The 13,556-nt window shown below is 51.1% G+C and overlaps 6 protein-coding genes across 6 annotated transcripts; 3 read left to right on the plus strand and 3 right to left on the minus strand.

Annotated features, from left to right (window-relative positions):
• Positions 1-491: 491 nt before the first annotated feature.
• On the minus strand, positions 492-984 carry BJX68DRAFT_73130 (uncharacterized protein). The gene has a single exon (XM_071049668.1). It carries the CDS (start codon positions 900-902, stop codon positions 627-629), a length of 276 nt encoding a protein of 91 aa, XP_070899457.1. The 5' UTR covers positions 903-984; the 3' UTR covers positions 492-626.
• BJX68DRAFT_266391 (uncharacterized protein) lies at positions 948-2,209 on the plus strand (the record flags this gene model as incomplete). The annotated part of the gene is made up of 6 exons (XM_071045497.1): positions 948-1,022; positions 1,071-1,257; positions 1,331-1,555; positions 1,758-1,977; positions 2,029-2,096; positions 2,154-2,209. 6 exons carry the CDS (start codon positions 948-950, stop codon positions 2,207-2,209), a joined length of 831 nt encoding a protein of 276 aa, XP_070899458.1.
• Positions 2,210-2,889: 680 nt separating this feature from the next.
• On the plus strand, positions 2,890-6,104 carry BJX68DRAFT_236367 (CCR4-Not complex 3'-5'-exoribonuclease subunit Ccr4). Its single transcript, XM_071040002.1, has 2 exons — positions 2,890-4,410; positions 4,466-6,104. The coding sequence occupies exons 1-2, from the start codon at positions 3,348-3,350 to the stop codon at positions 5,638-5,640; spliced, it is 2,238 nt and encodes a 745-aa protein (XP_070899459.1). The 5' UTR covers positions 2,890-3,347; the 3' UTR covers positions 5,641-6,104.
• A 68-nt stretch (positions 6,105-6,172) lies between these two features.
• BJX68DRAFT_266393 (tRNA (adenine-N(1)-)-methyltransferase) lies at positions 6,173-7,783 on the minus strand (the record flags this gene model as incomplete). The annotated part of the gene is made up of 4 exons (XM_071045498.1): positions 6,173-7,234; positions 7,300-7,370; positions 7,432-7,587; positions 7,666-7,783. 4 exons carry the CDS (start codon positions 7,781-7,783, stop codon positions 6,173-6,175), a joined length of 1,407 nt encoding a protein of 468 aa, XP_070899460.1.
• A 450-nt stretch (positions 7,784-8,233) lies between these two features.
• BJX68DRAFT_266394 (uncharacterized protein) lies at positions 8,234-11,458 on the plus strand (the record flags this gene model as incomplete). Its single annotated transcript, XM_071045499.1, has 8 exons — positions 8,234-8,321; positions 8,381-8,394; positions 8,452-8,528; positions 8,586-8,888; positions 8,942-9,090; positions 9,141-9,264; positions 9,849-11,153; positions 11,203-11,458. 8 exons carry the CDS (start codon positions 8,234-8,236, stop codon positions 11,456-11,458), a joined length of 2,316 nt encoding a protein of 771 aa, XP_070899461.1.
• A 434-nt stretch (positions 11,459-11,892) lies between these two features.
• On the minus strand, positions 11,893-13,064 carry BJX68DRAFT_266395 (FAD-dependent oxidoreductase; the record flags this gene model as incomplete). The annotated part of the gene is made up of 3 exons (XM_071045500.1): positions 11,893-12,358; positions 12,416-12,804; positions 12,861-13,064. 3 exons carry the CDS (start codon positions 13,062-13,064, stop codon positions 11,893-11,895), a joined length of 1,059 nt encoding a protein of 352 aa, XP_070899462.1.
• Between the last annotated feature and the right edge of the window lie 492 nt (positions 13,065-13,556).

Below are 13,556 nucleotides of genomic sequence, written 5' to 3' on the forward strand. Positions count from 1 at the left end.
GGCCCGAAATATCAAACTGAAACGTTTGCAATCTCCGCGGGCAAGACTCGTATTGCGTATCATTTGCCTGAGCTTCCTGCCGGGGGCCCTACAGTAGTGGGCCGCCCACCGTTTGCCTTGGTTGAGACTCGACGTGATGCCGATCAGTGCTGCTGCTTTCCCGCTGCGACCTGGACAGATACAGGTGAAACCTGCATACAAACTAGGGACGTATGTGCCCCTGGACCCTGTCATACTGTGGGGTTCTGCATGAAGATATTGGCTTCCTCCGTATTCAACCGCTTGACATTTCCTCTAACGCGCGTTGCGGCCCCCGAGTTCCAGCCTGCAGTACTGCACAGTGCAGGGGTTGATTAGTATGGGGCTACCCTGGGGGATACAGGACTGCTGATCGTGTCTCTGCTCATGTGGTGTACTGCTGCGTATTTCACTCCTGACCTGATGATTCTATCCAGCTTCCAGCGTGTACCTCTGCTGCCTCATATATGCAGAGCTTCTCATTCAGAAGAGCCAACGTGAGGATGCACTACCCGAAGTCGGCAGAGCCTTCGCTAATTTTCAAGACAGTGACGGGTCTTGATTGTCCATTCCCAACAGAATCCGCCATGCAGCGAGCATAGCACACTTCACAGGGGTTTGAGCATGCACTTGGCTGTCAAGGGTCGGTTTGGCATCCTCGTGCAAGGACGCCCGGTCATTGTTGGTTGTTTATCAGCTTTAGTTGGACGATTCATCAGATCATGTCCCAAGCCGAGTACATTCAGAGGAAGAGAAACTTGCAAAGGATTCTCTGCGCATGTCAACAATTTGAACTGAGGGGTGTATGCTTCGGAGGAGTTTCGTCTCCTGACAAGGTATAACAAGCAAGGCAAATTCCATACTTTTCGCCAGGTACAACGCATTTGAAGACTTGACCACTAGCTGATACAGCCAGAACTCTACAAATCATGACCCCTACCTTTTCCACCATTGTTGCGCCCATCCTTGCGGTTGCCGGTAGCGCTCTGGCCCTGCCTTCCAATGTGTCTATCATTCCCGTGCAGAATGTGACGAGAGTTAATTATACCTAGGGAAGCGAATGGAAAACCCTCCGGAAACGATTTAACCCTGGTTTCGCGCCGCAGCATCTCATCTCGCTCCTGCCAGGAATACTGGATCGAGTACAGTGCTTCACGGATATCCTGGATGGGCATGCGAGGTCGGGCGAGGTGTTTGCGCTTGATGAGCCCTGTATCAATCTTACATTTGATATTATCGGTACGCCACCTCTCTCCCTCGAATATCTCGACTCACCCAAATCGAAACACCGTCTTCTAACGGGACCTGATAGGCACCGTATCAATGGACACAGACCTGCACGCGCAAGGAAACCCCGGCGCCCAGAGCCCCATCGTAACCACCTTCCGCCGACTTGTATCTCTATACCGCACGAGCGGCAGCGCATCGTGGGATCAGTTCAAACTGCGAACAAAATTCCAGCGTCGGAGGCTCGCCAGACAACTTGATGCTATGCTCCGCCAACTCACGGCCCGCAGCGCATGCGGTGTCCGGCTCAGTTCGTAGAATGCCCATTGCAGCAGGCTACTCGTCGTATCGTGTCCCGCGAACAGGAACGTCTTCAGCTGGTCGCATGTGGAGGCGAGGAGGATCTCGTCTAGGTCCTCGGCACCTTTGAAGCTCAGTGCGAGGACGCTCCTTGATATTTTTGCGGCTCTGTCTGTGGTCGAACGGGCTTTCCAGTTGAAGTAGCCCGGTAGATGTATCGCCCTTAAAGAAGAGATTCGACCTCACTTGCCAGGACAACGGAGGCGGATACCGCCCCGTCGGCGAGGTGCAAGCCTGCGTGAACTATCTGTTCAACAAAGGCACAACGCACTGTGTCGTGGATGGCAACAATGTTATCTTCTGCCGTGCTGGGAACACTGTGATTACTGGTGCAACATCAGTGGTGGGCCAAGCACAAGCTCCCATTGGTAGGTATCGAATCCAGTTATCTTGAGACTGCTAGTAACAATTATGATCCACCAGTGTCGATGTTGCCTGGGGTGCGCAGGATATCATCAATGCGCGCACTACTCCAGATGGCTGGGTGGGAGGTAAGATATTATTGTTGTTCCTTCTGTTCGTTTTGAGGCCGTACTCATGTACTGTAGGTGCTGCTGCTGCCCGTGGCAATGGGGGTCTTGTTGTGGCAATCAACTGGGGCTGAGGAATTCACTGTCGTAGGGGCTCTGAGGGATGTCGGCCATTGATCACATGCTTCTTTGCGAGCTGGGGTAACTGCGGAGCAAAGTGAAGGATAACCTGTGTCAGGAGGCATATTTGGAGAAACTAGATTCCAGAATGTAATCAATCTTAAAGTGAATGGCCCTTTTGAGATCAAGTCAACAAGCCAAGTCACCTGATGAGCAAGTCGGTTCGCCCAAACCCAGGCAAAGGCAATGAGCTCATTATAGGGCCAAGAGGTTTCAGGTTTCAGGTCCGTCCCAAACTTTAAGGAAGAAAAATTCATATCATGGGCGATGGGTGGTTCTAGAGCCTTTGCTTGCATTCATGGCTTTTGGGGCGTTAGGCAAGAATCAGGTATCCAAGGCCTGAAAGGGAAAATAAGGGAGAAGGGATGAATGGATATACTGTCAATAGCGTGGAAAGGGTTAAATATAGTGTGAAGAGGGGTCGGTTCTGAAAGCATATCTGGCCTCTCCGGAACTCGTTTCCTATCAACCAAGCTTCCACGGATTGATGAAACTGCAGGGTCATAATCTCTTCCAAAGTTGAGCCAGCCTGTTGGTTCTTGACTGAGCGGCGAATCACAGCCACCGGGGGGCGGAGCCACGTGACCCCAGCAACCTCCCGCCTTCGATCCCAGACCAGCGTCAAAGAACCTCATCTCGACCTCCCGCTACTGTCATTGCTTTATCTTTTGCTACCATCTGCTGTGCGCCAAGTCTCCATCACAAACTATCCTTGATCTGGAGACCCCCTCTAACTTCCTATTCAGGCCCCATCAGCACGATCCCGCCATCTCTCGCTGCCGTGACTCCTTCGCCGACCCCGGCTCCATCATCTGATTCTTAGTCCGTCCTTCCAATTCGGAGTCAGAACCCAATACGGTGGAAGAACAATTTGGTCCGAGGCACAACTATTTTGCTTCTTTGTCAGCTGCAACCTTTATCTCTGGGGTGGTTCCATTCCAGGATCCCATGTTGAAGAGAAGGAGAGAACGTATTCGACCCCCGACTCCTCCTCTCTCTCTCACTACGGCTTCGTCTCCGGTGCTACAAATCCGCCTCTACTCCATTACCATCAACCAGCCAAATAACACACGGTTTCATCTGCCACGTTAAATGGCAGATGGTACCTACAGGTTCCAGCAGCCTGGGGCCGGGCAGTTCTTCTTCCAATCGCAGTCACAACAGCATTCTCACCAACGTCACCTTCTTCGCAACGGCACAGGCTCCCCGACTGGACGGCTGAAATTCAACCACGAGACCCCTTCTCCTTCCCGATCGCCTCCGCTCGGCCAAGCTGCTGCTCTAAATCCTTTCACAATGTATAGCCAGACTCACCAAGGGCAGCATGTCATGATGAGCAGCGGCCAAGCCCACCAGCGGTTTGGTATGCAGATGCCCAAATTTCAGACACAATCTCATCACCCACACCCTGCACAGCAACCACACCACCACGCGCATCATAATCAACCCCCTCAACATGTCGGTCATCAGCATAACTTCTCCAGTGGGGCTCTAACGAGCGCTACCCCTCATTTCACTCCGAGCCACATCCAGAATGGGACGCACGCCAACCTTGATGAAGATCTTGACGAATCCATGAACGAGCATTGGCAGCAACAACTTCAGCTGGCTGCCGAATCGCGACAGGCCAGTTCACCCCACTATTATGCTCGGGCCGTAGCACAACAGACCAAAGGCATCCAGATTGCTCCTAGCCAACCCGAAGCACAAGAGAATGGGGTTAAACCGAAAAACGGGATTGTGAAGACGCAGGCTTCCCAACGGCAAGGTTGGCATTCGCTCGATTTTGGTGGTCAAGGTCTCCGCGCCATCTCAACGAACCTTTTCAGTTATCTCTTCTTGGAAAAACTGTATTTGAGTCACAACAAGCTGAAAGTGATCCCTCCGGAAATTGGACAACTGCGGGGTCTTACCCACCTGGATCTGTCTAGCAACGAGTTAACCGCGCTCCCTGAAGAAATTGGCATGCTCACGAATTTGAAGCAGCTCCTGCTGTTCGACAATCATATCCGTACGCTCCCTTACGAAATGGGATATCTCTATCGATTGGAAATACTGGGAATCGAGGGCAATCCATTGGAGGATGTATTCAAGAGTCTAATTATGAAAGAGGGTACCAAGGCTCTGATCAAGTACTTGAAAGAAGAGATGCCAGGTCAGTATCAATATGCGAGTCTAATGTCGGATTTCTGTGCTGACCTTTACCAAAGTCCAACTCCCACCTCCCGATCGAGGCTGGCATGTCCTGGACGATACCGCAGCTACTTATGCTGACAAAGTTACCGTGCTTTCCTACAACACTCTTTGCGATTCCTCTGCAACACAATCCCACTACGGCTACGTGCCGTCCCGCGTTCTTTCCTGGGAATTTAGAAGAGAGCTTATCCTCAGCGAGTTGCGGTCTCACGATTCGGATATCATCTGTCTCCAAGAAATTGACCAGGGCAGTTACAACGACTTCTTCAGGGAACAACTGGCCTATAATGACTATAAGGGTGTTTACTGGCCGCGAGGAAGAGCCATGGGTATGCAAGATGAGGATGCTAGGCTGGTCGACGGGTGTGCTACTTTCTTCAAGGGCAGCAAGTTCATACTCCTTGACAAGCAGATGATCAACTATGGCCAGACAGCTGTGCGAAGACCTGATGCCAAAGGCCAAGATGACATTTACAACCGACTGTGGCAGAAAGACCATATTGCGGTTGTTGTCTTTCTGGAAAACCGTCAAACTGGATCTCGCTTCATTGTTGTCAACGCGCACCTTTACTGGGATCCTGCTTTCAAGGACGTCAAGCTTATTCAGACAGCTATCCTTATGGAGGAGATTACGAAGCTCTCGGAAACATACGCCAAATGGCCCGCTTGTACGGACAAGACCGCTTTCCGCTTTTCGGAAGCCGAAGGCGAATCCCAGGCCGTGCCGGAACCTGCTCCGTCCATGGAATATGCGAGCGGTGACCAGATCCCGCTCTTCATGTGTGGAGACTTCAACTCATCACCCGGGTCCGCGGCTTACAACCTCATCGCAAACGGACGACTTCCGGAAGAGCATCCCGATCTAGAGAAGCGCATGTACGGAAACCTCAGCAGAGTCGGCATGACACATCCCTTCAAGCTGAAGTCTGCGTACGGCTCTATTGGGGAGATGAGCTTTACGAACTACGTTCCGGACTTCAAGGATATACTGGATTACATCTGGTATACCTCGAATTCTCTCCATGTCTCGGCGCTACTCGGGGAAATCGACAAGGACTATCTCCGAAAAGTACCCGGGTTCCCCAATTATCATTTTCCCAGTGATCATATCGCATTGTTCGCGGAGTTTTCAGTTAAAGGTAAAAAGGGCAAGGTTGTGGAAGCGGATTTTGGACCGCAGCGGAACTGATTGGTCACGGCCGTCATCCATGGGAGCATGTCGAATATTACGAGACTGGTGTTTGTGTAGCCCGGTTTGTCCTGTTCATGTTATTTCGGAATTCTTCTTCATCTTTGGGGGGATTTTTGCGCGTGTGTCCGTGGTGTTAATTCAGTTTTATCTGGCTCTTTCTTCCTCCCCGTGTGTCTTCTTACTCCTTTCACTTGTCTCGTCTCTTCTTTTCTTCTCTACGTATATTCTCGTCGAAGGGGTTCTGTCTTTGCAACGGAACCTACGCGTTTCATCTTCTTGGAAAGTGAGTAGTCAACGGCGTGGTCATGTCTATTTTTTTCCTCTTCTCTTGCGCTTGGTACATGGTATGTGTTAGGATTTGTTTACTACTTGATGATCTTTTTTGACGGTCACGACTGCATGGTCTGTATTGCTACTCCGTAACGTAGAATTTCTCAAAGATGAGTTGGCGGCATATTATACACTGTTGTCTATGTGTTCTATAGTAGTTTACATGGTATCAGTACTTCAGAAGCAGATGCGTTGCATATTACTGCGAAACATCCTGCTCAGAATGCTCGATCCTCCTCCAGATCCCAACGAATCCACCCCCAATAATCTTTGTCCCGACCTTCGGCCGGCAAACAAGGACACTCTCCGGCTTGGCATGCTCTGGGGTTTCTTTCGCTACAACCTTTTCTTCAGAAGGAGTGGGTGCCTCTTCCAAATCAGCAGCAGCAGCATCGGCATCAGCATCGGCATCAGCATCGGCCTCAGCACCAGTCTCGCTGGGATCGACCCAGGAAGACGGATCCGCGCGCGACTTCTTCGTCGCGAACCGAATGTCCCAGAGCCGCCCATTGCTGATTCCGGAACCAAGCTCAACCGCCTTTTCAAGAACAAGCGGCAGCCTCTCCTTCCGAATCGTGTCCACACATTCCCCTATCTGTGTGACGCTGGGCATGAAGACGGCAAGGAGTCCGTTTTGTTTAAGGATCGGCACTACGTGAGGGATGCGCAGGTTTGCCGAGGGCATGTCGAGGATAGCGTGAGTGAGAAATGGCTCGAGTGTGTCTTTCTTGGCGAGCGAGAACGGGTTGATGCTTGGAGGAGGTGTGCGAAGACGAATCTGCTCTGCGATCCAATTCTCCACATGTCCGACATAGAAGTCGACGTTGCCGGCGTAGATACCCCGGCGGAAGCCGCGCACGATAGATTCCGCGTGTTTAGAGAATTGCGGCGCGACATCAACGGTGTGGATTATAGCTTTCCGCTGAGCGCGCCATGTGTCCCAGTTTTGTTGCGTGGGGTTGACTTCTTCTTCCTCCGCGGTTGGGCTGGCTGCATCTTTGGTTTCTTTTGCAGTGTTATTTCCGCTATTGTCGGGTCGGACCGGCCGCCCTTGAAGGTATTTCACTTGTGAGGCGTTTGGAATCGGAGGAGGTAGAGAATTGGCAGCTTGGATTGCTCGGCAGAGCTGTAGGGTCAAGGAGCCATGGCCTGTTCCAGATTCGAGGATCTCGAGCGGTGGTCGGCCGTCGTCACCCTCACCTGGAGGCGAGACGTGTATATCAAGGAGTGAGGCAATGAGGTTCGCATCGTGGCCGTAAATCTAGATCATTCCGTTAACGGAGATTGCGGTGGGACAGACAATTGGGTGGGTGGTGTTGTATGTACCGGGGTCACGAGGCGTGGTGTCAACGCGACATATTCTTCGAGGGAAGGATGGGTGATTCGATAACCCGGACCTGCAATAGGAAACCGGAGCCGTTAGCTACTGTTTCCAGCAAGAATAGACGGTGTGTGAACCTTTGCGAGCCTGGACGAGACTTCGGACTCTTCGGCCGATAATCTGGTCATGTTCCAGCTGACCTCGGCGCACATCCGATTTCTGACCCTTTCGAAGAGGCTTCGTCAAGAGCGGATCTCTCCCCTTCGCATTATTGATGATGACTCGGTCGCCCTCTGGCAAGCGCAATTGTTAATTAGTTTGGAGGCCATTAGCGGAGCATATCGGCGTGTCGCCGTGTCGGGATGCGGTACCTCGAAAGATGGAGAAATCGGTGTCAATTGAGCGGCCAAATCGCGGGACAGGGACAGCAGAGGCAGAGGAACGACTTGACCCCAAGAACTGCCGAAGAATATTCATCAAGCGAGCCATCACTCGATGTCAATTGGGCTCAGCCAAAGGTCCGCCCGAGATCGTGGAGAAGATGCAAAGGGAAGAAAAATATGGGATGAAAAGCTCCACCGAAGTCCAAATTAGTCCTAAAATTGGAATTAATGTCGTTGAGCATGATGTCGATCCCCGCAGGGCTCCATAATTTCTTTGCTCCAGGATCCTGTTCCTCACTGATGACTCTAGTCTAGCCTCTGTGCCGATGTTGTCGGCTTTATAAGTACCTGCTTCGCTTCTCGTCGTCTTGTCGCGATCCAGTCTGCTTCTTCCTCCTCCTCCCCAGTCCCCTCAATTCGCTCTCACGAAGTAGGTCCAAAGCATTTGTTTCTTGGAGATGTTTCCTCAGCCCAAACATAAAGACACTTCCTTCCATAGCGCCCCGGATGGCTGACTCTACATTCCCAGCACTACCCCGCCACTCCTCCGTTCACCATGGGATCTACTGCTCTGCCTTACTTGAAGACTAACCCGAAGGTCATTTTCTTCACTGATTTTGACGGCACAATTACTCTGGAGGATAGTAAGTCTATTGTTCTGCGCAGTTGTGGGTGCACCGTACGCTGACCAAGAACATCGCAGGCAATGACCACATGGTACCCACGCCCCTACAGCACATCCCTCTTCAATTACTGATTCAGTGACCCTACAAGACCGATAATCTGGGCTTTGGCGGGGAAAGGCGCCGTCAGTTGAACAAAGATGTCCTCGAGAACAAGGTCACCTTCCGGTAAGCGCTAAAAACAGGATCCAGTCCACTCAGGGACTAACCTTTGCGTCTCGCCAGTGATTCTTTCCGGGACATGCTTGATAGCGTCAAGAACCCGTTCAATGAATGCCTCGATATCCTCCGCGCGAACATGCACTTGGACCCCCATTTCGCCGAGTTCTATTACTGGGCCAAGGAGAACAATGTGCCGATTGTAGTCTTGTCTTCCGGCATGGTCCCCGTTATCAAGACCCTACTAGAAACGCTTCTCGGTCACCCGCTTGACGATCACCTCACTATTGTTGCCAATGAAGTCGAAAGTCGTGATGGAAGGGATATAAACTCTCCTGGTGGGTGGCAGATAAAGTACCACGATGACAGGTGAGAGCAAGAACAGCCGAATCGAGCTCTGTTTCTAGGGCTAACCGATATAGTCACTTCGGCCACGACAAGTCTCTGGAAATCAAGCCGTACGCTGCAGTGCCTTTCGACGAACGCCCTACGCTGCTTTACGCTGGCGATGGTGTCTCTGATTTGTCTGCTGCGTCCGAGACAGATCTTCTGTTCGCCAAGGCTGGAAAAGGTGGGCTAATCCTTGTTATTGAACGACATATACATGCTGATTTTGAGTAGATCTGATTACATATTGCGAGCGTGAAGGCATGCCATACACTGTCTTCGAGAATTGGTCTTCCATCCTTGCCACAACGAAGGATATCCTCAGTGGGAAGACCGTTGTGAAGAAGGAACAGAAGGCGTAAGTCCAAGAAGCACTTATAGATCACCATTATACAGGGTATCTTTGGATATGATATACAGGGTACACATAGACTTCAAGAATATACCATTCTTTCCATTCAAATGTTGGCTGTATACTAAAGGATGGTTCTTAGTATACTCTTTCGTATTCGTATCCCTGCTGGCTCGGCACACTTGCCACTCAGCATGTGACCGCCTTCTGGATTCGACCCTCGGCGTTCGCTCTATCCTTTACCCCAGAGAACCAACGCCCCTTGGGAATGACCTGGCCTTCGAACTAGAATTACTCGCGCGAACCCCTGGATGCGCCGTTTTCTTCAAGCTTCCCACCATGCTCCGATGCCCGGCTGTTCTATGTATGCTTAGAACCTGCCAGGGGCACTATCGATCATCATGACACGCCGATTTGTATGTGGTCCTCCCCAATGAGCCTCATCCGCGAACTGGAGCGCAAGTTTCAAGAGTCAAATTGAGAGATTTTACTCACCTTTTTTTTTTCCTCACCTAATAGGTTCGAGCGGGAATCCAGCTCGCGATTTTTGCTGCCTGCGTCTTACTCCTTATTGTCACCTTGGATAATAGGTTTCGTGTTCTTCCCGCCTCAATTCACGGCCACCTCCCATCGCATTATTCGGGCTTCGTCATCACTGATGTTACAGTGGTGAGCTGCTCGGTCTTAAACGTCATATCGGGTTGCAAACCCTCATCATCCGGATGGACTCAAGTCGACAAGGACCTGTACTTGAAATCAGGATACTTTTCCGCTGCATACGTTCAGTTCCAGCGCAAAAAGGAGGAGGACCTTCTTCCTACGGATAAGGTAGTCATCGATCTACGAATTAGTCGGATCGCGCCGGAGTTCCACGAGGATCCTAAAGAGGATAACGAAGAATGGGAAAAGCGACCAGGCGGAATATGGCTGAAGAGAACAGCGAAGCGGCATGCGAGCGACTCGCACAGCGCAATCACATCTGTTGATGTTCTGTTCGGTGCCGATGCCGTGGATCCGCGAGCCGGCTGGGAGGTCAGGGATACTCCGGTGCTACTCGATAGTAGTACAGAAGGCTTGGAAGCACGCATTTCCGTTCGAAGGGGTGATCCGGTGAAGATCAAGAAGCCGGTGCCGAGAATCAACGAGAACGGTCGCTTCAAGATCATGCAGCTGGCAGATCTACATCTGAGTACTGGGCTTGGAAAGTGTCGGGATCCCGTGCCAGCTGAGCTTGTCCCAGGAGAAGGCTGTGAAGCAGATCCGCGGACATTGGACTTTGTTGAGAGGCTCCTAGATGAAGAGCGGCCAGACCTAGTTATCCTGAGTGGAGACCAGGTGAACGGCGAGACGTCTAAGGATGCGCAGAGTCCCCTCTTCAAGTCTGTCAAATTGTTGGCCGATCGCAAGATTCCCTATGCTGCTATCTTCGGCAACCACGACGACGAGGGCGACCTAAACCGTCATCAGCAGATGGCTATGCTGGAAGAACTACCATACTCGCTATCAAAGGCTGGTCCTGAGGACGTGGACGGTGTTGGCAATTACTACGTTGAAGTCCTCGGCCGTGGAAACACAGACCATTCAGCTTTGACACTTTACTTACTCGACTCGCACTCCTACTCCCCAGATGAACGACAGTTCCGCGGATACGATTGGATCAAGCCTAATCAGATTCGTTGGTTCAAGACGACCGCCCAAAGTCTGAAGGCGAAGCATCACGAATATACCTACATGCACATGAACATGGCATTTATTCACATACCTTTGCCCGAATTCGCTCAAAAGGGCAGCTACTTCCGAGGAAACTGGTCAGAACCTTCTACTGCGCCTGGATTCAACTCGGGATTTAAAGACGCACTTGAGGAGGAAGGGATTCTTTTTGTTGGCTGTGGACAGTAAGCATATCAATTCCACATTTAAATTGTCACTACTAACAATTTACAGCGACCACGCAAATGACTACTGTATGTTGGACAAAGACGAATCACAAAAGCCGTCTCTCTGGATGTGCTACGGAGGCGGTGCCGGCTTCGGTGGCTATGGCGGTTATGGCGGATACATTCGTCGGGTTAGATTCTTTGATTTCGACATGAACCCAGGACGTGTGGTCACGTATAAGCGCCTCGAGTATGGCAATACTGAATCTAGAATTGACGAGATGACGATCGTTGATGGAGGAGTCGTCAAGGGGCCAGGTTGATATTGTCATCTTATATACATCCTATCAAATGCATATCCGTTCCTGGTATCACCTTACCTTTCCTCTGGGTTTATTGACAGGCCTGACACACTTTATGCCGCTCTCCGCCATTCCAGAATAATTCGATTAATCTGAAATTGGAATTGCTGGCTTTTCTCCCCCTCCCACGTTCCGGCTGTAGCCAATATCGAACACATAAGTACCCTTATTGCGCAGCCTTGGCCTTGTCGTATGATCTGGAGACAAGCTTGGGCTTGCGGGTTGTAAATATCCGGAGACAACCCGCAATAAAAGAGGCTCCAAAGCCTATTGTGATCTACAAGGTTCAGTGCAGATTCCATACTCATACCTAGGTCGATGGCAGAGGGCGTTTGGCCCGGGCGTGTTGCACATATGTGTTGAGAACTGTGGTTCCTTGGTGGAACGAAACCCAATTACCACCATTTCTCAAAGTATATTCGGTCCTTCTGCCCATCTAACAGCTCACTAAGGATATTGACGACCTCATCAGTCATCTGAGGCGGGCCACAGACATAGCATACTGTCTCTTCAGGCTTATACTGTGGGTCTCTCCCGGATACCGATCTGAAAAGATCATCTCGGCTGATGCGTCGTGGCTGAATTGTCGAGTCCTGGAGAGACCGAGCTGGGAGTGCGGAAGATGAGTCGTGATTGTTAGTCAGGAAGAGATCGAGGGTAACGCGCAAGCGCTGCGATTGTCTTCGAGATCGGACGATTTCGCGCAAACGCGGGAGGAAGGGAATTTGGTTGAGGGCTGTTTCTGGCGTTGCGGCGTGAGGGAGCTTAGAGGAGTAAAGAATATGAATGTTTAAAGAAGGGTGAAAAGAACCAGTGGTTTCGTCATTATTGTTGAGGTGGGAGAGCATTGACATGATCGGGCTGTGGACGATTAGCAAAAGGATAGTATAATCCGGGGGTATTGGGCTAGAGACTGACTTGATGCCCACTCCGCCAGCGACGAAGACCACATTCCGGATTTCTTCAAGTTTAACTGTTGACGGCGGCCACACGAAGCTGCCTCCGACCCGGATGCTTAGTTCCTTACCGAGGATTTCTTCTCTAGGCCTCCAGAGCCATGCGCTGGCAGGGTTCGACAGGGCTTTTTGAACAGCCAGCTCTACGAACGGCTCGCGCCCATGAGCATTCACAGGGAAGATCTCCGCTTCCTCCGCTGGGATAAGTTCAGGCGACGGTTCCAGCGAAGGCAGAACCTGGGCATCTGCCGGGGTGGAAGTGATGCTGAATCCACCGGCGTTCGCAACAGACGGAATATGCACGTCTAACCATTGGCCCGGGAAAAATGTAAAAGGCTGTAGTTGGCCAATCTGGAGTAATGTTAGCTTCTGTATTGCGGTCCAACGCGGAGTATAAGCCTGCATACGTCCGCCTCTTCGGATTCTTCTACATATTCTTGTAGTCCAGGTTCTTGCACATTTGCGGGTATAGTCAGTTGCAGGAGCCGAACTGTGGGGCTGATTTCTTCTATATGCGATAGCCGGACTGTGAACAGTCTGTTCTGCCGGGGTTCCGCGGCTGTCCGTACAGTATGCGGCACTGAGACCTTTCTAGCTGTAGGCGAACTCATCTGTCGATAGCTTGTGACTAGCAAATTGCGGGTGAGTGGATGCCAAGTACTTGGTAGATATTTGGAAAGAGGACGCGGGCGCAATTGTCGAAGCAGCATCCGGAGCCTAGAGCCTCTTGAAGAGATTGATTTCGGGACTTGATTGGGATGATTGATGGCGGAAGTTGGGGTAGAGAGAGTGACGTCTTGGATAGTAGATTACCTAATAGCACATGACTGCCGGCTGCAGGGTTGCGGATGAAGCTATCCAAGACTTCAAATCCTTCACAACATTCCAAATTGACCATCCGATGAGACTATTGCGCTCAATTCGCCTTTGTCTAAGACGCGCTCAGAAGTACTCAAAAGACACCCTGCCGAGTATGTGAAGATCTCCAAATGGTCTGATGCTTGACTCTTTTGTCTTTGTTCACCTGCAGAAGATGGCACATCTTCCAGGCGCCCATTAGGCCAATCGAGCCGCTGGCATGAGCTCCAGCGTTCTCCGCCTCA

Source organism: Aspergillus pseudodeflectus (assembly GCF_044049435.1).
Source record: "Aspergillus pseudodeflectus strain CBS 756.74 chromosome Unknown BJX68scaffold_19, whole genome shotgun sequence".
Taxonomy (NCBI): Eukaryota; Fungi; Ascomycota; class Eurotiomycetes; order Eurotiales; family Aspergillaceae; genus Aspergillus; species Aspergillus pseudodeflectus.

Coding starts and splice junctions, on each gene's coding strand:
- BJX68DRAFT_73130 (XM_071049668.1), bottom strand. CDS start 902: ATGCGTTGTACCTGGCGAAAAGTATGGAATTTGCCTTGCTTGTTATAC.
- BJX68DRAFT_236367 (XM_071040002.1), top strand. CDS start 3,348: ATGGCAGATGGTACCTACAGGTTCCAGCAGCCTGGGGCCGGGCAGTTC. Junction 4,411..4,465: donor CTTGAAAGAAGAGATGCCAG/GTCAGTATCAAT, acceptor CCTTTACCAAAG/TCCAACTCCCACCTCCCGAT.